This window comes from Neolamprologus multifasciatus, chromosome 18, assembly GCF_963576455.1.
Source record: "Neolamprologus multifasciatus chromosome 18, fNeoMul1.2, whole genome shotgun sequence".
Taxonomy (NCBI): Eukaryota; Metazoa; Chordata; class Actinopteri; order Cichliformes; family Cichlidae; genus Neolamprologus; species Neolamprologus multifasciatus.
The window spans coordinates 29,361,924-29,383,718 of NC_140456.1; the positions used below are offsets into that span (position 1 = coordinate 29,361,924).

Genomic DNA, 21,795 nt, shown 5'->3' on the forward strand with positions numbered 1-21,795 from the left:
GATGGTGTTCTTTAGATCATACTCTGCATTTCTCTGACTATGCGGGTTGAGTTGATTTCAAAGAGTTTGGTTTCATCTGACCTCAGCACTTTCTCCCAAGTCTTCTCTGCCAGTGAACATCTAAATGTTGGAGACATAAGATGGGCCTGTGCACGCGCCTACTTGAGCCGGGGGGCTTGGTGGGCAATGCAAGATTTCAACTCATTACAGCGTAGTGTGTTACTACTGGTGTTCCTGGTGACTGTGGTTCCAACTGCCTTCATATCATTAAAAACCTCCTCCTGTGTAGTTTTGGGCTGATACACGACGTTTCTCATGATCATCCTAACCCCATTCGGCAAGATCTTACATGGAGCTCCAGAATGAGGATCATTTTATATTTCTTACATTTCCAAATATTCACACCAACAGTCGTCACCTTCTAATCAAACTTCTTGTTGATGGTCTTGTTGCTCACTGCAGACTTGTGCAGGTCTACAAGCTTGTCCTTAATGTCCATTGACAGCTCTTAGGTCTTGGTGATGGAAGGGTTGGAATGGAAGAAACTGATTCTGTGGACAGGTGTGCTTTATACACATAACAAGTCGAGATCAGGAGTGGCTGTGTTTTGCATGGGCACGCAGCCAATCTATGGGAGCCAGAATTCTGGGTGTGATCTTGGGAACAAAAGTTCACTCAGTGACATGCAAATCAATACTTTTATGCAGTGTAAATTGTTTTGGATTTTGGATTTTTGGTATTCTGTTTCTCTCCATGAAACTACCATACAAATTTGAGACTTTTAATTTCTTTGTGTTCAGCAGGGGATCAAATAATTATTTCACCCACTGTATTCACATTAAATTTTCAAATGGATGCTCTCCTTGCAGTTTGTTGCTTTGTTGCCTGTTCGGTTTGTCACTGTCTAGTTTGAAACTAAACTTCTCACTAAAATTGCTGTGAAACTGTGTTCAGTACAGTGTCCTCATCACCTGGCTTTTAAAGTGAGCATCCTTTGATCCAGAATCCCTCTGTGATCCAGGCCCTTCTGCGTGCTCAGATTGCAGGGATATAGAAGAACTTCTACAGAATCTAAAGTTGTTTGAGCAATGCATATATATATATATATATATATCTATATATATATCTATATATATATATATAGATATATATAGATATATATAGATACAGATATATATATAGATATATAGATATATAGCACTAAAGGTGGTTCAAACATTAAAAAGTGCCATTTTAAAAATATATTATAACATTTTGGGCACAGAATGAGAAATTTTAAAAATCCCAACTAAGAAGAAGGAGGCCTTTCATATGAGATAACATGATTTGACCAGATACACACGGCACAAGGAGATATAAGCCTTAAAAATGTAAAAGTTTTCTCTAGTAAATGTTGGAAAACAGATAAAACATTCAGTGTCCCAATGCTTGATTCACTTCTGTTTACTGGTGCAGTTTTGCTGTTGAAACTCTGATCTGTTCCACCATACTGACGCTCAGAGCTGGTTACAAACAAATTGTGTTGAACAAGATTTACATTTTTTCAACTTCAGATCAACCAGCTTTTCTCTCCTTCAACACGAGTATTTTATTCTCAAAATCAAGACAAATCCCATTGTTCTGAGCTTCGCACTTAGATTTTGTAAACAGTTTCTGCATCTTTTCATTGCCTTTGCTTTACTCCAGTTGGATTTTCTGTGAAATACTGTACGTGTATGTCATTGATCTACTTTATTTCATTCATTTATTTTAGCGAGGATGGGATGCTTTTGTCCATTTAACTTTTTTGTGCGTTGTAATTGTGTTATAAGTGAAGTGAAGGCATTTAAAAACATTTGTGTATGTACAACGATCTCTTACAAAAGGACACCATGGCCATTAAGAAGCGGAGCTCCAGAACTAGAAGAATTCGACCCGTCTCCACCAGACTGAGTGAGTGTTCAGTCTGTAGTCGCAAATTATTGCTGTCACGTGCTAAAGTATCGTGAAATACAATACTGTGCAAAAGTCTGAAGTCATCACTCATTCCTTTATATTTTGTTTCAGAATTTGTTGTAAAAGCTTTTGTGTCTCCTTCTGCTTTCAGAAGGCCTTTCAGAGTTTTTCTTTGGACATGTTTTTTCACTCATTTTCAGTCCAGTCCTTGTATCTAAGCATTTTCAGAGAATTGATTTTATTTCATTTATTTATTTATTGTGAAGCCACTTATCACTGACCTATCAATCATGCAAGCAAAAGAAGACACCTCATTCGAGGGATGAACCAGTGTTGTGTCTACACATGACAGACGACTTAGCAAAGAACCCATTTTTAATTGTGTCTATGGCACTGTGTTACAGTCCCCCAAAAAACTGCCTAATTTTTTCCCCTTTTTTGTTAGATCTACAAAAAATATTGATTGACATGCAAAAAATAATATGTTTGCACCAACAAGGTGATTCTCAAAGAGCTATTAGACCACAAGTTGTCAAATCTCAGCGTGGTGTACTGTGTGTCCTGAGGAACCTTGACAAGGAAAAGACAAAAACACAAAAGTGGTAGGCCTAAAAAACAATTTACAGCAGATGAAAGGTATCTAATAATCATGTCTTTAAGAAATAGAGATGTTGGGAGACCTGATACAGGACTTGACATGCATCCATCCTCCAATGCAGTAAAAGAATACCTGGATAGAAAAACACACAATGGAACATTATTAGTCATGGATTGGCCTCCAGAGCTCAGACCTAAGCATTATTAAAGCAGTGTGGGATCATCTTGATAGAGAACAGAACGAAAGCCTGGAGAACTGTTCCTGAAGACCATGTAAAGAAGTTAAGAGACAGAGTTCAGGCTGTGTTGAAGAATAAAGGTGGACAAACTGAGTCATGAAGGATGGCTTGAGACTTTTGCACATTACTGTTTTATATAGATAGCCAATACCAGGGCAAGAGTCACTTGATCTTTCATCTTTTTAGTCAATAAAGTAGTTTTTCGTCTACAGAAATGTCCAACATGGCATAATGACATAAGAGATAATGTTGTTCAGTATTTATTCTGTTGTTTCACTTGGGCTGTAATCAGTATAGTAATATTTCTGTAGATAGAATGAAGCATTATTATAAAATAACATTGTTTCTGACACCAACCCAACCATGAGTGAGCCTTTTCCCCACTAGTGGGATTTGTCTTCTAACAGGAAGCATTTTTTCTCATTTCAAAAGCAATAAAAATGTGACATTCACGAGCTGATTGAAAATTTAGTCTAATCATACATTTAATTCCAATCAAAGAGGATTTTATCAGTGGTATTTCATAAATGAAGTTCTGTCACAATCCATTTCCCTTCCTGTCATAGGTTTAGGTGAGGAGCCCAGTTCCTCTCCGACACCTTCAGCTCCACCTCACTCTGCCCCGCTTACCCATTCGGCATCATGGGAGTGTCTGTCCACTCTCCCCACCAATGGATCCCCCTTACGCCACGTGACCCACGCCAGGCCACGCCCGCCACGGCGACACAGAGCAGGACACCTACCTCCTGAATCCGTGAGTTTGTGACTTTGCAGTGACGTTTGACCATGTTATGAGCTTCAGTGGGCAGGGATCAGTGTCCCCTCCAGACTAGCAGCTGCTTCCACAGGATATATACTGACCAGTTTCACTGGGCTCTTTTTAAGTGAGTTTTTATTGCGCCTGTAGCACCACTGTATGTGTTTAACTGGCCTTTTATTTTGATCTGATACTACAGCGTGAACTTCAGTCCATGTGTTTCCACAAAAGTGCACAGAGGGAGGCAAACGAGAGAAAGTAAACCAAACATGGTTTTTCTGAGGTGTTTTTTTCTTTTTTAAATCTCTTGGCTGCTGCATGTAAACTTTTGTTATTCATCTTGTTTTCATTGCCAGCGGCACCTTCCAAAAATAAGCTCTCTTTAAAATAGGAAGCTGTCGCACGTGTCTCTGTGATTCAAATGGTAATCATGCGCAGCCATCTCCCCTGGGCCGCAGGGCAGCCGCTAACTTAGTAGCTTGTTTGTTTCGAGACTTTGTAAAGCTTTTTCCCCCTAAATCAGTACAAACTGAGTTAGGGCAGCATGATGAAGAGCTGTTTTACAAACAGATTTCTGTTGGCAGCAGATTCAGGTTTATCAGCCAGCCATTAGAAATGATAATAACTTTTGTCAGCCTTTCATCCCCTTTGTCGGCATGGCAAGACTGATCGTTGTCATACTGTGTGTGTGTGTGTGTGTGTGTGTGTGTGTGTGTGTGTGTGTGTGTGCGTGTGTGTGTGCAGCATTGCTCTGAGAATGGAGGAGTCAACATGCTGGAGGACGGACTGCCTGATTTCTACAGCAAACGAGTTTTACCTGACAGGTAGACGCCAGAATCGACTCAGTCTCTGTGCAGTCATTAAGTATGTGATAAATTCTTTACTACACTGAGCCCCGAGGACGACACACAAGACAAGACATTGAGGGAACTGTGTCTTACATCTGGTGTATCAGTAAAACCTGTTTTCTATTGTTTGTCATTTAAACAGTAAAATGAAAAACAAATACATAAAAAACAACATGCAAATAAACTACAATGTACCATTTTCCATTGTAGTTTCTTTTTCCCTGCATTTCTTAACCACACATTTAATTTTACCTTGTACTTTTTTTTGAAACGCATGCTTCTGGACACATTTGCATCACCTTAGGTCTTGGTGCAGTCCTCGAGTCATCTTTTGTTTGAAACAAACTGTTGTATCTTCCTTCCTCCTCCCTTTAAGTCAGCTTTCTGATGCCTTTTTTTTACCTGACAAAAGATTTAACAGACGGTGTGAGAGCCGGTCAAGTCACTGATATCATACAGCACTAAAAGCAAAAACAAAATTCTGAAAGTGAGCATTTAGACATATGTTCACTCATATTTCAGCATTTACAACTTTGTTTAATATCGGCATCTACGATTGTAGCATTGTACACCGTATGACGGAGAAGAAGGAAGGGCAATTTCTGAATGTTAAGAAGAGCACATTAGCTGTGTTAAAGAATGCAAACGGTGCATTTTAATTTGCTGTTTAAATCTTTGCAAGTGTAACCAGTGTGATTCTGCGTTGTGTCTGATCTCTGATAACAAAGGTAAAAGAAAGAAAGGCCTCCAAGTAAATAATTTGCCCACTCCAGCTCCTCTCCCACAGGGGAATTGTAGAAAAGGGGCTGGCATTTATTTTTACATTGAACATAAAGTATGGATTTACACGTAACATATTTGACATAAGATAAAACAAAAACAACAACACAAAATCCGACATACCTGATAACAAAGGTAAAAGAAAGAAAGGCCTCCAAGTAAATAATTTGCCCACTCCAGCTCCTACGACCAAATACAAACAGTGGGGAAGAGGGTTAGCTCAACCCACCACAACTTCCAAGCTAGCATTTATGGCGCCTAACACACATTTATAATACACACATACTACACACTTATAACATCTAACAAAAAACAGGCTTAATAATGACAATAATTGAACTAAAATCACAATCAGAAACATCCAGGTGGCTAAATATGCATTATATGAGCATTTTACAGTGTTGGGAAAGAAATGACACCCACCTCTCCCACAGGGGAATTGTAGAAAAGGGGAGAGGCAAAAGGGGTACACTGTATTTATAGGGTTGCACCAAAGAAGAAGAAGAAAAGAATGAGGAGGGGCTCTAACTGATAATGAACATAACTACAGGCTTGGAGGTCCTAAAAGTCAGGTATAAAAGGAACAGTTTGGGGGTTTAGGACACATTTTGTGTAATTATAACAATGTGACTTATGACCCTGTTACACAAGAACTCTGCAGTTGTGAACCTGTGATAAGTTTTAAGGAGTAAAAACACAAAGCTGGAGACTTGCTTCTGGACATAGTGGAACATTTAGCAGCTAAGAAATCACATATTTTGTTGATAGAGACCAAGTGCAGTGCTTAAAGGAGAGTAATTACCAGAGTTACCAACTGTCACTGCAGAACAATCCTAATGATATTCAGTATGTGCTCAATGTGTCAGTGAGTAACTGTTTGCTAAGTCTTTCACCATGTCAGTATATAAGGTGATTAAAATTCCAATGTTACTCCCCACAAAAGTGGGAATAAAATCACTTATGCACATTTAAGTCAATTACAGTATGCTATTCACTGGGAAAATTCCCATGTTCCCAATTTTTCTGGGCAGCGTTGGTATATTGGTGGTGCCATGTGGATAAGTGACTGAAGCTGCATCCTCAAAGACTCAAACCCAGAAGGAAATGTTGGCAAAGAAAATGTAACTAAGTGAAAAATAATAAATAATGAATGAACTTAAGGATAGCTGATTGACTCTGCAGTCCCTCTAACCTCTGCACAGAATGAACATAGGAATTTGTAACTAAAAACTACATGTTCCTACACTACTTGCAAACTACCTTGAAATAAATAGTCTATATAGCCACTAGCATACCAGTGGAATATTTAACAGCTGAACTATTTTCATTAAATCTGAGTAATCTCTGGACCCCAAAAACAAAGTTTAAAGTGGTGTAAGTATTGGATTTAAATTGATCAGGCAAGCACAACACAGCTGCAGATGGATGCCAGAATTGTCCCAAATTTGAAGATAAATAGATGCTGAGTTGCTGACATGTTAGCCCTATCAATAAACAAGTCACAATCAATTTACCATAATCTAGTTAATGTTGTATGAGAAATTAAAACCTTTTTACTTTATGAATATACTGTATGTGTAAAATAAAGTATGAATTATCACATAACTTTATTCACGCTACTATCCCAAATAACCAAAGTATTCTAGTATTAGGCCAGTGCTGAAAAGCTACACAAGCTATTTTTTAAACATATTTAACACAAAACTGCTTTTTTAATTAGTAATTATATGTGTTTTAGACTATTTTCAAAGTTTGGGTTAAGGCTTTGGTGTAGTGTAAGATTTTTTATATTTATGCAAAGTGAAGCTAATTTTAAGCATTATTCCTTTAGATGCCATAGCTTAGTAACATTAACTGTTTGGTAAAATCGGCATGATTTTGCATCTCAAAGCTGGACAGCACTATGTAAATGATGGTTAACCCAGCAAGTGTTTTAAAGTTACATGCCAGCGTATGCTTCATGCTCAGCAGCAGTGTGCTTAGGCAGCAGAAACACTGCTTCTGTCCAGAGTATTAAACCATGCTTTCAGGACTCGGCATACTAATTATGTTTCCTGTTATTGTCAAACGGTTCATTCAAATAATGTAGTTGGATGTTAATTCTGGGATCAGCCTGCCACTTATGACTTTCACAGAATACTGATAAATACTGGCTGCTGGCTGATTGCATTAACAAAACAAAACAGTCCAAATGATGCAGTCTAGCTTTAATCTCACTGTGTGTGCCTACCCTCTTACCCAATGCTTTAGTTTACTCATTCTGTTTTTTTCTCTACTTTTCACTTTCAGTCAGTTGTCGTCCCTGCATCAGGCCCAGTCTCTGAGGAGGAAGAAAAGACGAAGCGTGTTGTCCATATTCTCAGGATTCCGCAAGAACCGCAACTCCACCATCTCTAATCAGGACTCGGAGTGAGTATGCAGCACAGGAGCCGAGTGGAAGAAGTGGAGGAAAGTAACATTTAAGAGCACACGCCCAGAGAACGAGATGGCGGTTAAATTAATCCAGCGCTGGGCATTAACGCCACTTCAAAACTTCATGAATATTTGAATAGGAGAAAATATTTCCCCATCCCCAGCTGTTTTCCTTTGCTTTGAATTTATGGCGCTGGATGCATTTGAGCTGCTGTTACATAATGGCGCTGGAGTTAGAAAGCGTTGGGGGAAAAAGTTTGCAAACTTTCTTTTTAAAAAGAAAAATCATTTGCACAGATTAACAGCTGAGTGGGGGAGAATAGCACTTAATAGGCGCACTTTGTTCGCTTAAACTACACAGCAGCACGAAACGGACGAAAAGGTTTCTCAGCGAGAGCCGCAGTTTGTTTTTCAGCTCTGAGGTGTGCTTTAAAAAAAACGGTGATGCCCTTGCCTCTGCTGGTTAACAGCCTTGCTGCGGTGCAGGAATTTCACACATACGCTATAGGCCGAGTCTACAGGAGTCTGAAAGAGAAGCATAAAAGCAAAGAAGACTCATCTGAGGGGAAGTCATAGATAGAAATAGTTTCTTAAATACAGTATGCTGCGTTTTGTAAGCTTTCACCTGCAGATTGTTGCTAAGCAATCAAAGAGATTGTTTGTTGATGCGTTCACTTGGCTTGCTCTCTACATTCATGTCTTTTGTTTTTTAACAGCAGCACATTGTGTAGGAAGTAAGCTGTCGTGCTTCAGAAAAACTGCAGTGTTTCAAACTGATGGTGTTACTGTAAATTCATAAGCATAATAATATTGTATGCAAAAAAAATGTAGTGTATGGTTTATGATTGAAGTCAGTTAGACGGACCAGTGCTGAAAAGTCTGGCCTTTTCTGCCCAGCAGTGCCTCAGAGAATGTCTACTCCATGATTCAGCATCCTAAAGACGCCGTGAGGCCGGAGAGTGTTGTCCCAGGAGCAAATGGGAGCATGCCTTCACCTCACCCAACTCAGGGCATGCCGGTGCATGGGATGAGAACTGCCAGCCCCCCCTGCCTCATCCAAAGACAGGTAACACTAATGTCTCTAACTAACAGGGGCAACAATGACACATCCCCCAAGTCAAGGAATGTTTTTTACAGTTGGACAACACTGACATTTTTCCCTCCTCATCTTTTCTGGCTGTTTTTCACTAGTCTTGCATTTAGCTAGGATCAGTGTCACAACTGGTAACATGAGGTGATACCTGGACCCTACAGATGTTGCACAGGTAGTCCAACTCTTCCAGGATGGCACATCAGTCCTGCTATTTCCACAAAGTTTGCTGTGTCTCCTCCATCTCAGGAGGCAGGCAGTTGCTCTAGCAGAGCTGTCCAAGGCTGTAGAAGGTCCCTAACCCATCAGCAGGACTGGTATCTGCTGCTTTGTGCAAGGAAGAAAAGGATGAGCACTGTCAGAGCTACAAGTAGAACACTGGTGTGAATGTCTCTAACCAAACAATCAGATACAGACTTTATGAGGGTGGCCTGAGGACCCTACGCTGGTGCAGTGGGTCCTGGGTTCCTCCTGGTGCACAACAATGTTGCAGCTACATCTATATCCTTTTCTTACCATTGTAATCTGATGTGTTTTCAAAGTGTTCATTAAATTCTTTTGAAATTGCATTCCTCAGGGCTTTGCCAAACACAGTGACTTGATAAAAGTGTTTAATAGTTAAATAAGATTTTAAAGTTTAAATTAAATGCTAATGCATTTCTATTTCCATTTCTTTTTCAAGTCTGCTTCCAGTTTAATTCATGAGTGAGCAGCTGCTACTTCTTTCTATAGTTCTACATGGCATGTAACAGTGCATGGCCGTGTGCTGTCCGAGCCACCTGCTGTTCGCAGCCTTTTTATGTGTCTTATTGTAGTAGGTTGCCTAAGGTGTGGAGGGCTATTTAAACTCTGTGCTGAGGGACGGCTTGGATTACTCCAATTCTCTCCTAAGTAGAGCCCGTGGATCCTTAGTGATCATTAAGGGGATTTGAGGACATCCACTGCAAAAAAATTAACGATAATTTAATTTTGTTATAATTGAATTCAACAGAATACATTTTAATTAAGGCCTTCACTTTCTCTATTGTTAGCACCAGATTAGAGAGTTATGCTATTCATTAAATCATCAGCGATTTGACTCGTTCTAACTGTGTCCGTGGCTTCTGTCCTCATCCAGTCCACAGACCTGGTCAGCATGGTGTACAGCTGCATCGGGGCAGAAATCGAAGACTCCGACGGCAGCAGCAACTGTGACATCAAAGGGACAGACCAGGATGCTGACAGATCAGTCACCATCTCAGATGCCCCGACAGATACTCGAACTAACGGCCACGTGGCGTCCTCCAAACAACAGACGGACAGACAGATGGAGACAGCCAGGCAGGAGAGGATTGTGCCCCTGACAGACTCGCGGACTGATATAGAAGATGATGTGCAGAGCAGCGGAGGTGGAATCGTGGCCCCCGGTGGGCCAAGGCCAGAGCCGCCTCCACAGAGTGCTAAGCCCAGTTTGGCTGTCATGAGGCAGAGACACCTGCAGGAGAGTTTAGGTATTGCAACTTAAACAACAACTGAAGTTCTGTTAAAGTATAATATTGTAAAATGTCCCTATTGGATAAATAAGTATCCAACATGATAATAATCACATGGTATAAATATGATGATAAAATAATAAATGATGAAGACTCAGGTTTGACTCTTATTAGAATGACTGATGATAATAATGATAATTCTAAAAATAGACTCACATCTGTACACATGGCACGAATCATGTGATTGACCGTGATATATTTTTAGATCACTGTCTTGTTGGATAAAAGTTCAAAGGGAAAACAATCAGAAGATGCCATGTTTTTGAAGAAGAAAAAAAGCAGAAAACTCACAAAAGCTGCAAAGTGTAGACGAGTATGTCAAAGTGTGTTTAATGAGAGATGCAGTACGAGAGCAGACGATGACATGATTGGCTTTGTCCTGAAGGCTTCTTCAGCTATAGAGGCCTTTTGTGGCGAAAGAGCCATTGTTAACTCTCAAGTCTAGACTTCTTAATGAGCAAAACCTCCGAGTATTGTAGACTGCAGTCTGACTCAACGGGAATTAAGAGATCACTGTAACAGAACTGGTCATGGCATAAAATCAATGTTAAAGCCAGCAGTTTGGCGTTAAAACGGAGAAAGGGTACGGGGATGTGCATCTTTATCGTCCGATTGAAATCCTTAATGCAAGCTGTGGACAGCAGCACATATAAATAGTTGTCTCTTAAAAGCTGGAGCAAGCTCTTAACACAGAAATGGAAAAGCAATCCAGGTTGGTTGGTTTTAATTTGCACAGTTTGTGCTTTCAGCCCCTTCAGCCAAAGGCTCCCATTCCCAGATTCGTGTGAAATGTGTGCTGCTTGCCAATATTCCTGCTTCAGGTCTTATTCTGCTTTTCTTATCTTACGTCATGTATAGTGTATATGTACTGTTATAGTGGGGGATGCTCATATTAGACAAGTTTCAGATAATGACTTTAGTCTATGAATAAATAAACACTGTGAGCCAAAAACCTCTTCAGGCTTCAGAAAGACGGGCTGTCTTTTTTTTTTCTTTGTTGGTTACTTTTTGCTCTGTGTGACATCAAAGAGTGGATGTAGTCATCTCAGGAGAATTAGCAGCAGCACCACCCACATTAGTGAGGGGCAGCCAATCAGAAGGAAACTGGCCTAAAGTCAGAGTGAAAAGAGGAAGTGGATGAACTGAAGACAGCTGAGAATAATTTTGACCTGTGAATCGTGCAAGGCTACTATAGAAATCCAGAAATAAATTGAGCTTTTTTTGTGTTGGCTGCTTTTTGTTTTCCCAGAAGAAGCAGGGAGGCTGGAGGCAGAGGGAGACCAGTGTGAAAGAAAGCACGAGGAGAAACAGAGAGGGCGAGGGCCAGAGGGAGAGCGTCCTCTCATTCCCAATAAGGTAACTATATGCTGTATGCGCTGTACGTACTATAAGAGAAAGCACATCTTGTTGTCATATTTTTCTCTTGCATAGTCAAATTTTGTGCTCCTCCATCAGCCCAGCCTGGATGTTTCTAGAGACAAGACCTCTCCAGATAAGGCCAAGACCTCCCCCGTCACCCCAGCAGAAGAACAAATCAATGATCAGAGGTGTTTACCTCCTGGTCAAACCATCGCTGAAGGTGAGGGAAGCACCGAGAGGATGAGCCCACCGGCGTCTGTCAAGCCTGGGATGGAAGCAGCAGATCCTGCCGTAATCAGTCACGGTAACCATGTCATTTTATATCTATGCACAGTCATAGCAGTCCAAAATGTCTCCTCTTAGTTTTTTCTTCTTTTTTAAAAACAAAGTAATAAACCTGGAACTTTAACATCACCATCACGAACGTTCTAGATCTTTACGTTCCATGCTTGGCCGTCTTCTTTTGCTCTTCAGTCACAGGAACCGTAAACATCCCCAAAAGTAAAAGGCCAGATCTCTAGCAGGCAGTGTGTTCTTAATGATGTGGATAAAAAGGGCAGATTGGCATAATAAGATGCAAATAATTGCTGTGATCTTCCCAATTAACGATAACCAACAAACACAGATGAGGAGGGAGGCCATAATGGATTTCCAGCTACATCACATCAGACCAGGAAGTCCAGCTCGTTTGACATAGGTACTGTGTGTCTGGTGCTGTGTTTGTTTCTGCAGCCCCGCTGTTGTGCATGCATTTTGTAGTACCTGGCACTAGTACGTAAAGATACAAATGCACGTCTTGGGTTTTTTTTGTTGTTGTTCATAATTCATAACAATGGTGCAACGCCTTTGTTATTTTTTATCAAACAAACTCAGCGTGACTCTCTTGTTTGATGTGCTTCCAACCCCGTAGAGCGTGCTGGCCGCGCATCAACTTGTTGCTTTATCCTGCATCCTTTATTCTGAGTTCCTGTACCCCACTATGTGTGTGTGTGTGTGTCTGTCTCATGCCATTTATTCCCAGGCATGGAACGGGATGTGCCCTACGATCTGGAGAGGTCTTCAGATCGCAGATTCCTTGTGAAAAAACCCTATTTCCCTCAGTGCAGAAACAGGTCTCTGGACTACCCTGCTGGGACCGGGTGTATGTATCCGTCTCTCTTTCCTGCAGATATGTGCGGTATGACAAGCAGCATGAAGTGCATGCGTGTTGAGATTTTTGCACAATGTATTAATTTTTCTTTTGCACCCCATCTTGTTTTTAAAACAATAAAATCTTTCATTCATATTCCAAAATCTTCAGTAATTTGTTTTTAGCATTTGCGTAAGGCTGAACTTGTACACGCTTAACAGAGATGAGTCATACCCTACATATTGAATGCAAGCCTCCTTTTCCTCAATTGGATTGCCAAAGAGAAGAGATCATAAAACATAATTTAAAGATGGAATTTGGCTGTTTTCCAGATATGTCTCATTTCAGCTGGCAGCCGGATCTGACACTGCTTGGGATTAGTGTGCTGTTAGATGAGACCTTCTCCCTTTTTCAAACGAGGACCTTTTATCTCCCCTCCTTTAATTGGAGCAGATTCTTTCCTTGATATCATGTTCCATTATTGTGCTAATTGGCAGTACGCTTTAGCTGATTCATCATCTCTTCCTGCTTTGAGCAGATTGACGCCGAATGTGAAAACCCCGGGGCAGTGGAATTCAGCTCTAATGACATTCCAAAAACTACTGCCAATTATCCCAGTAATACAGAACTATATATCAGCAAGCTGCTGCAGGGGACTCAATTATCATCACTGTGAGAATGATAAAAGGCTCCACATGTCACGAGCATAAAAGCCAGTCATAAAGAGCGTGCGGGATCCTCTGTGACCTGTCGGGATGAGTTTAGGTGTATTGGAAGTTTGTCTTGTCCACACCGAGAGGTTCTTTTTGCATGCGGCAGATAATATCTGAGCCTAGCTCCAGGTTTTTTAAGCTCTAAGCTTTTTTTTTTGTCTCCACCCACTCATGCAAGCTTAAAAACTTACGTTTGAAATATCACCTTCTAAAACTAATGCAGAAGACGGCCATCTGTTTCCATAGAAGTGCAGCTTTCAGTTTTATTTTATTTTTTTTGGCCACTTGGGGGCAGCAGAAACAAGCTGTGAACCGCTGACTGTTGAAGAGTCATTGCTGTGAACACAACACTGACATTTTATCGTCCTACATATTTCCGGATTGAGCTAAGCAGCAACATTAGCATTCATTCGGAGTAGTGTTCCAGTCTAACTGTGGAATTAAGTGTAATGTAGCTGTCTAGCATTTGTTTATTCCCACCACTCACAGTACATTTGCTTCTGTAGGTTATGAAAGCCCCCAGCTTGGTAACAGAGATGCATTATGACATTACCTGTGGACCAGGAGACGTTTGCTAGGAAGAAAGGACTTGGACGCGGAGGACTGGAGAGAGACAAGCTTTTAAAACTGTGGACTCGGCTGACAAAGATTCAACAGGATGTCTTTTTTTTAAAAATATATTTTTATTTTTAATCCCTGCAAACATTTGTTGCTGAAAATGCATGTACTGTATGCTGGTTTTGACTGCTTGCACTCGCTATTTTACTCTCAGGCATAAACAAAGCTCTACTTTTCATACAAACACAGTGGATCAGTGTGTCTCCAGTATGCTCACAAACAGCTGTTTTATGCATTTGTGCAAAAATCATTTAATATTGAAAGCGCGTCTTTTCATGCCCTAACTGTATTTAACTGACAATCTGTGACTTCTGAAAGTGAGTTTTGTAGTGTATTTATTCTAATTGGATGTATATACTGAATATATAACTGCACTAACCATTGTGGTAACTCTGCCAGTTAACAATCATGATTTTATTTGTGATAACATATCATTTGATAACCGTGTTTGTAAGTATGCTTTTGATGTATGCTGCCGGTGATGACTGAGAAACGTGTTATCATGCACTCCTGTCTCTCCAAGAGTATTTAAACTAGACAGTAGATCATTTTAATCAGATTTTGCGGGCCTGAAAATGAGTATTTTTTCTAAAAATGCTTCTATGAATCCGAATAAATAAAAGTGACTTTCCAGAAGGAAGTGGACTGCTGAAAGTTGCTTTCACAATACATCACACTAAATGTAAATATGTGTCAGAGTGGCATCCTAAAACAGGAACAGTTTAGCTGTCGTTGTTGCTGACGTAACACAGGACTGTGCTTGTCTTGAGCCACCCGTCATTACTTTATATTTTGCTGGGAAAATGGGAAATGGGTGATTTATCAAAGCAAACATCCACAGAAATGCATCAGGAAAAAACAGAGGCTGTCATTTCTAATGAGCTTGAAAGTTACTATTTGTTACCGACTTTATTCTTTAACACAGCCTGAACTCTCTCAGGCAGATTTCTTGTAATTTCTTTAAGTAGTCTTCAGGAATAGTTCTCCAGGCTTCTTTAGGGACATTCAAAGCTCATCTTTAGATGCTCCTACCTTTTCTTCTGTTCTCTGTTAGTACGACACCACACTGCTTCAGTAATGTTGATGTCCGGGCTCTGAGGAGGCCAATCCATGATAGATAGTGTTTTTCTATCCAGGTATGCTTTTACTGGATTGGCAGATGGTATTGTGTGGTGGACCATAATCTGATGATACATTTCTACATTTATAATTCCATCAATTTTGACAAGATCTGCAACACCACTGGCTGAAATGCAGCCCTAAACCATGACTGAGCCTCCACCGTGTTTTACAAATGGCAGCTCACTGTTGGAGCTCTCTTCTGACATTCTTCAGATTCATCTCTCCATAAGAACTGTTGACACAAATTATCCACAGTTCTTGTATAATTTGCCATAACTCTTTTTCTCCCGGTTATCTTTCCTGAGGCTTAGAAAACAGCAGATGTAGTCAAGATGATCCCTCATTGCTTCACTAATGTTGAGGTGCGGGCTCTGGGGAGGCCAATCCATGACTGATTATGTTAAACTGTGTGTGTTTCAATCAGGTATATTTTTACTGCATTGGTAATACGTTTAGGATCATTGTCGTACTGAAAAACAGATGTTGCCAGTCAGATGTTATTTCATGGTGAATCAAAATCTAATGGTTCTTTTGTTGTTTACAATTTCATTAAATTCCCAACACAAATGAAATGCAGCACTGAACCTAACAGAACCTCCACTGTGTCTTTATACAGATTTCGAATTTTGTATTCATCACTCTGCAAGACCTGTTGTCACCGATTTTCTGTCCAGTTCTTGTGTAATTTTAAATTTTAAGAACAGCTCCTTCACAGCCACCCTTCCACCACGAGCATTTCTGATGAGACTTCAGCGAACAGCAGATCAGGTCCTGCTTGAGGTCTTTGCTGAATGTTTTTCTATTTCTTAAGAACATGACACCATTCATCTGTTGTCAACTTTTTTTTTTTTTTGATGGATACAAAAGTGGCATCAGTCCTCTTCTAACTCTCTGCAATAAAGAAAAAGTGCATATCTACCAAACTATCTGAGCATTGGAAATCTGATATCTTTACTATTAAAACAGAGTGCTTTAAACGGAGACACTTTCACACTCTGGTTTTAACTATCGTTGTCACTTGTGAGTGCTCCAGTTTTGTAGAGAGCCACATTAGTGGTGCCAAACTCTGCTTTTGTAAAAAATGTGAAAATTATGACGCAAAATTTTATATCTCTATGCATTTTCAGTGCTTTGTCTAACAACAGGTTCAGAATCAGGAGTGGCATGAAGGATGCTTTATGATATTTATCATCTATGCTCACAGTACAAGGCTGACTCCAGATGCCCTTTTAGCATTACTGCTTCTCAGCACCAGATGGCAGCAGAGACTGAGCACGTCTGCAGCTTCTGAGTGCCAGTGACAAGTCGCTGCCAACTCGTGATGCACTGTCATTACCATAATCATGGATCCTAGCAGCATCCAGTTACTGTAATGAATGCAGAATATGCATGATCATATAGTTGTTATGTTGCTGATGGTTGCTGATGAGATCGTTTGGAGCTCTGGAGGAGACTTGCCACAGAGCAAGATCAGCATTTAATTGACACTATTAACATGCTCTATTAAATGCTCCCATCTCTGGCATGTAAATCGCAGATTAGACATCAGACTCTCTCTCTCTGTGTGAGCCGAGGCTTAGACGGTTCGTCAGCGTTTATTCCAGACAATGACGAGACGCCTGTTTATCTTGTGACAGTGAGAAGCTTTTAATTCCCTCCATGCAGTCACCTGATCCCCCACACTGCCAGGACAGATCACAGCCAGGGGTGTTCACATTCACGGGGTCACCAGATAAGCTCAGCTAATTCTCTCGCCGGCTTCCCTTCCACACACAGTCCCACGCACCATATGCTTCGCTGAATCTTTTATCACAGTATATTGTGTTCACAAACCCAGTGTTACATTAACAAAACTGTGTGATTTTCTTAGGGCACTCCAGCTCATTCATCATCATCATCATTTGAATATCAGCTGGTGTGAGGGTTGTGCTCTTTTATCTGCGTGTTTTTAACCTTTACCGTTTCTGTGTCTTCGGTGACTGTGGAGAAGTGCGTGTCTCAAGTGTCCGGCACCAGCAGATGGGTCAGCAGCGGGCCATTTGATTCACAGCATCAACAGTAGAAGCCCCGCAATGAGTGTATGCATATGAGCCAATGTACTACCGACAGAGCAAAACAAAAACAGGTGTGTAAGAAGAGACTTTGGGCTTGGTGGGCTTATGTGTATAAGTAATATAACACGTGGCAAAAAAATAAGTATTTCAGCTTAGTGTCAAGGCCCATATGTTGCCTTTGGAGTGGGATACTCTCTACGTAAATATAGAGCATTATGCTGATTTTCTCCTCACAAACTCTAAGCCCTTGTTTATCTCCTTGCAGCCAGGCGGTGCTTTAAATTCGTATTGCTAATGACAGAAAATGTAAACAAATCAAGCATCCTTTTCTTTATATAATATAATCCATATTTAGTTCCCTGAGTTAGTTGTGGACATTTGGGAAAAAAAAACAACCGAGACTGTTAGTGCGATGCTCGGTGAGGATAACTTGAACTCATTTAGAACTCACCTAGTCTGCAAAATTGAGCCTTTCTTGGAAGATTAACATGCCATCATGCCATGGGGTTTGTGGTCATTGCATGCATATGCAGCCTCACCAACCATCACTGAGTCCCCTGCCTCAGCAGCACAACACTGTGTGGAAGAAGTAGCATTTTAATAAAAATGCTAACTAGAGGAGTTCAGCCAAAGGTTAAAAGACCCAAAAGTTTCCTCAGCAGGCTTAGAAATATGGCAGAATAAGCATTGGCGACAGCAAGGGATCTCTGGCCTCTAGGTGCAACAGGATGATCTGGCAGTCCCTAAAAACAAAAGATGACAAGGCTTGGGATCAAGGGGAGTACCCTAATACAGGAAGAACAAAGGAGGAGGACAGTGTGTAGCCAATGCCGCAACTAGGAATATGGATAAAGATGGTGAAGCACAAGATCTGGTGTAACACCTGCCAGCCAGAACTTCCTCTGAGTTTAAGATATCCACGATCTCCTACCAGCCCCAACAAACGTCTCCATCTGAGGGAAGACAGTAACTCCTTTCTGTCATCTGCACCTTTGGAGATTATCCCCGAAACATTAATTCAACAGCTTCCTGAAGTTGTAATGTAATACCAGCGTTGACATGAACAAGTCGTAAGTATGTCTGTGAAGGTTCTCAGTCATCCAGGTCATCGTAGTCAAAGGAGCTTGCAAAGAAAAGCGTCTGGACTTCTTTAAGTTACTTGAAGACGTTTCACCTCTCATCCGAGAGGCTTCTTCAGTTCTAAGGTCAAATGGTGGAGAGTCCCAGATATAACCCTAGTGGGAGTGTCCCCCCACAGAGGGACAAAAGGACCCCCTGATGATCCTCTAATCGCCTGAGCCAAGGTGTGGAACTGGGTGTGGGTCCCAATCAGCCAGAGTTTCGGGTGGGTTCATTGTGAAACCTGGCCCCACCTTATCATGCGAATTCCTGAGGTGAGATGGCCCAGGGTGTGAGTGGGCATTAAGGCGTCTGGGAAGGGATCTCGAAACTGGATTATAGATGGCAGAGAGTTGGTGTCGTAAACCACCGCCTCTGTTCAAAGATGGTCGCTCACAGTGGACATAGATGGCTTCTTTCACTCCTCTTTCAAACCATCTGTCCTCTCTGTCCAAAATGTGAACATTGGCATCCTCGAAAGAGTGTCCTTTATCCTTAAGATGCAGATGGACAGCTGAATCTTGTCCTGTGGAGGTCGCTCTTCTGTGTTGTCTTCAAGTAACTTAAAGAAGTCCAGACGCTTTTCTTTGCAAGCTCCTTTGACAACAAGTCGTAAGGTTTTCTTGTTGGAATAAAACCCGATCAAGCTGACAACCAAAGCCATCCAGCACATCCACATATGCACACTGGCAGTTAAAAATAGACCTTTCGAGATAATTGAGATTTCCTGACCATGTGACATCAACAATTTGCTGGCCTGTTACGATCATTTGTTTTGATTCCACTAAGCAGGTGATCATGTTAAAGCTCACAGAGGCGTGGGCAGAGCTTGTGTGGAGGATGCTAATCAAAGAAAGTGCCAGTGATACTATATCTTTGAGGCTGTGAACTAAAGTGGGATATAGAGGAAAACCAATATGAGTGAACAGCTCAATGAGATTGCTCTGGGTCAAAATGCCTGACTCACGGGGGTGCTGCTCAGATGAAAGCTGAAGTCTGATTATCCTGAGTTGGGTCACTTGGGTGTTGGGATATGGAAAAACCTGAAATTCAGGTGACAGGAACACCAATGATGATGCATACTAGCTCAACTAAGAGTTGAATTTTGCACTTTTTCTTGCAGCAGTGGATGCTGAAATCTGAAAGTGAGTAGAGCAGGCTGCTGCTTGAACTGGAGAAGAGAAAGATGGGACTCGAGAATGAAATATTTTTCAATGTTTGCCAGGTGCAGTGCAGTCCAGCGGACAAAACAACAGCTGACATCTCAGATGACACTATCACGGTCCAGGGCTGGTCAGGGTTTTCTCTCTCCCGCTCTCTCTCTCCCTTTCCAATCCACTCCTTTTTCTCTTAAGTATAGTTTTGGTTGCTATGGCTCCCCCTGCCAGCAGAATCTGCCTTTTTACTGTTCTTCGGCTGACATACCTGTTTGCGTTACCTCTCTCTATACAAGGACAAGCTCAAGTCTGCACTCCTCGTCATGTTGTTGTTATATAATAACCTGACACATCACAGTAAATGGTAATCAGACTCTCTGATGCACTTTGAAGCTCCCGGGGAGATTTTCTTGCTAATGTTGCCTTCGCTACGCTTCTTAGAAAACTTGTCCTTGATCAGCTGAAGCTTCTTTCCCAGAAGGATTACTCACCTGGAATCATGAGCCTGCCAGACACACACCTGAGTATCTCCCAGCTCCAAACTCTCTCTCTGTTGATCTTTGTATCCTTTGTATTGGATCCTGTATATATTGTACTTATTTATTGTCTGAGTACTACAGTTGTTTTATTGTACTTTTTATATTTTACATTTATATTTATTTTGCATTTTGCACCAAGGGAGTGGCACTCCAATTTCGTTGTACTTTGTACAATGACAATAAAGGCTATTCTATTCTATTCTATTCTATTCTATTCTATTCTATTCTATTCTATTTGTGCCTAAAATAAAACTATTGAGAAATGAACACTGTGGTCTGGGTCTTGCTTCAGTATCCTTCAAGGCTAAACTAATTGGTTATGGCTGATATAACTTCTGGAGCTTTTGACCATATTTCAAATATATCATAACTACATTGGCTCATTGACTTTAATCAGTTTTAAAGTCTCAATGAGATCATTTTGTCTGAAACGAGAACTGTGCTAATTTATAAAGTTTATTTATTTAAATATCTGCCAAAAGTTTGCAGTGGCCCACTAACACAATTCCTAAAATGTCAAAAGTATGTAAAACATAAGAACTGAAACTATAAACTATAAACACTATAAATTATATACTATGTAGTGTCGTAGTGACGCTACAGTTTAGTGGCAATAGACAGTTTCCAGAAAGCAAAGAATTCCTGGTTCAGTCCTAAGAGGATGTACAAATTTCTTTGGAGTCATGTCAGGATGTCATCTCATGTGGAAAATCTGCCAAATCAAACACTTGGAACTTCCCACTATTGCAACCCCTTGTGAATAAGGGAGCAGCTGAAAGCAGCACATTTTCAGAAGGTTAAAAAAGTAAGTGTGCCCAAACTTTATCTGGTCCCTTATTTCTGTACATTACTATGGAGTCTGTCACAAAGCCTACAATGACTGATTCAGGACTTGGCAGACAAGATTCTGGCAAAACAATCAGAATCAGACTTTGTCCAAAGCAGTGATGGAAGATCTGCTCAGGTCCTTTCTAAAGTACAATAATCACCACAGGCACATTACAAGACCTGCCATGAGTACCAGAGTACATGTTGACTCAGGGAAAATGCTGCTTAAGTTAAAAGAATTTATCTGATCATGAGCAGGACTGTTAACTGTTCTGTTGCTAAACATTATCGCTTTTCTATTTTTCAATTAAATTTTTTATCTAATATACATTTTTCATTATACACAATACTACAATATTAGATCCTCTTCAAAGAAAGTTTCACTAACACCAGCTAACAGCAGCTAACAGCAGCTATCAGTAGCAAAAAAAACCCGCACTTATCAAGAAAAAAGTTCAACAAGCCAAGGGTATATCAGGGTAGTTTTACAGCTTCCTGTGAAACTTTGTGGAGTGGACATCTGGCATATTGACAACTGAGGAAAGCAGCATACTGACAGTCTAAACTTACTACGGATGAATGCAAGCCAGGGTTGTTTGTCCCACAGTTGCCACCCTAGCTAGGATTGTGCACTTGAATTGAGACATGTAAGAAAAACACATTCAGCTGACTGCTTTCCGCCATCTACTGCCATCTAGTGGTGAGATTTTATACACTCTACCTTTAATCCTGTATTCAACTTAAACTGGTTTCCAAGTATTCCAAACTAGGTAGTATATAAATAGTAGTTTTATACTTTTATACTTACCTTACTTAATAGGTAAGTATAAAAATAGTATATGGGACAAGGAACTCTTTAGACAGAGAGCTGGTTGAGACCTAAATTGTAGCTGTAAAAAAAAAAAAACATGACTAAACATCATTTTGATCCTAACTACAAGTCATTTAAATAGTAAATCTATTCTGT

At 40.6% G+C, this 21,795-nt stretch overlaps 1 protein-coding gene and 2 long non-coding RNA genes across 10 annotated transcripts in view; 1 reads left to right on the forward strand and 2 right to left on the reverse strand.

The window, feature by feature from the left end:
- carmil3 (capping protein regulator and myosin 1 linker 3) overlaps positions 1-14,649 on the forward strand; it is a 97,187-nt gene extending 82,538 nt beyond the window's left edge. For 2 of the 8 annotated variants that reach the window (XM_085139876.1, XM_085139878.1), the window contains exons 30-39: positions 1,866-1,932; positions 3,338-3,525; positions 4,273-4,352; positions 7,446-7,565; positions 8,466-8,634; positions 9,776-10,148; positions 11,440-11,546; positions 11,646-11,853; positions 12,175-12,246; positions 12,571-14,649. In XM_085139876.1, coding sequence (XP_084996002.1) covers positions 1,866-1,932; positions 3,338-3,525; positions 4,273-4,352; positions 7,446-7,565; positions 8,466-8,634; positions 9,776-10,148; positions 11,440-11,546; positions 11,646-11,853; positions 12,175-12,246; positions 12,571-12,863 — 1,677 coding nt within the window. In that variant the 3' untranslated portion in view covers positions 12,864-14,649. The remainder of the gene's footprint in view (positions 1-1,865; positions 1,933-3,337; positions 3,526-4,272; positions 4,353-7,445; positions 7,566-8,465; positions 8,635-9,775; positions 10,149-11,439; positions 11,547-11,645; positions 11,854-12,174; positions 12,247-12,570) is intronic. The other 6 variants (XM_085139880.1, XM_085139881.1, XM_085139877.1 and 3 more) reach the window with 6 other exon arrangements.
- On the reverse strand, positions 5,190-5,811 carry LOC146498327 (uncharacterized). Its single transcript, XR_014870530.1, has 2 exons — positions 5,580-5,811; positions 5,190-5,339 (listed from the first exon to the last, which is right to left on the reverse strand). It is a non-coding gene; the product is annotated as an uncharacterized LOC146498327 (long non-coding RNA).
- On the reverse strand, positions 12,782-18,849 carry LOC146498328 (uncharacterized). The gene is made up of 3 exons (XR_014870529.1): positions 18,117-18,849; positions 17,637-17,761; positions 12,782-17,230 (listed from the first exon to the last, which is right to left on the reverse strand). It is a non-coding gene; the product is annotated as an uncharacterized LOC146498328 (long non-coding RNA).
- Between the last annotated feature and the right edge of the window lie 2,946 nt (positions 18,850-21,795).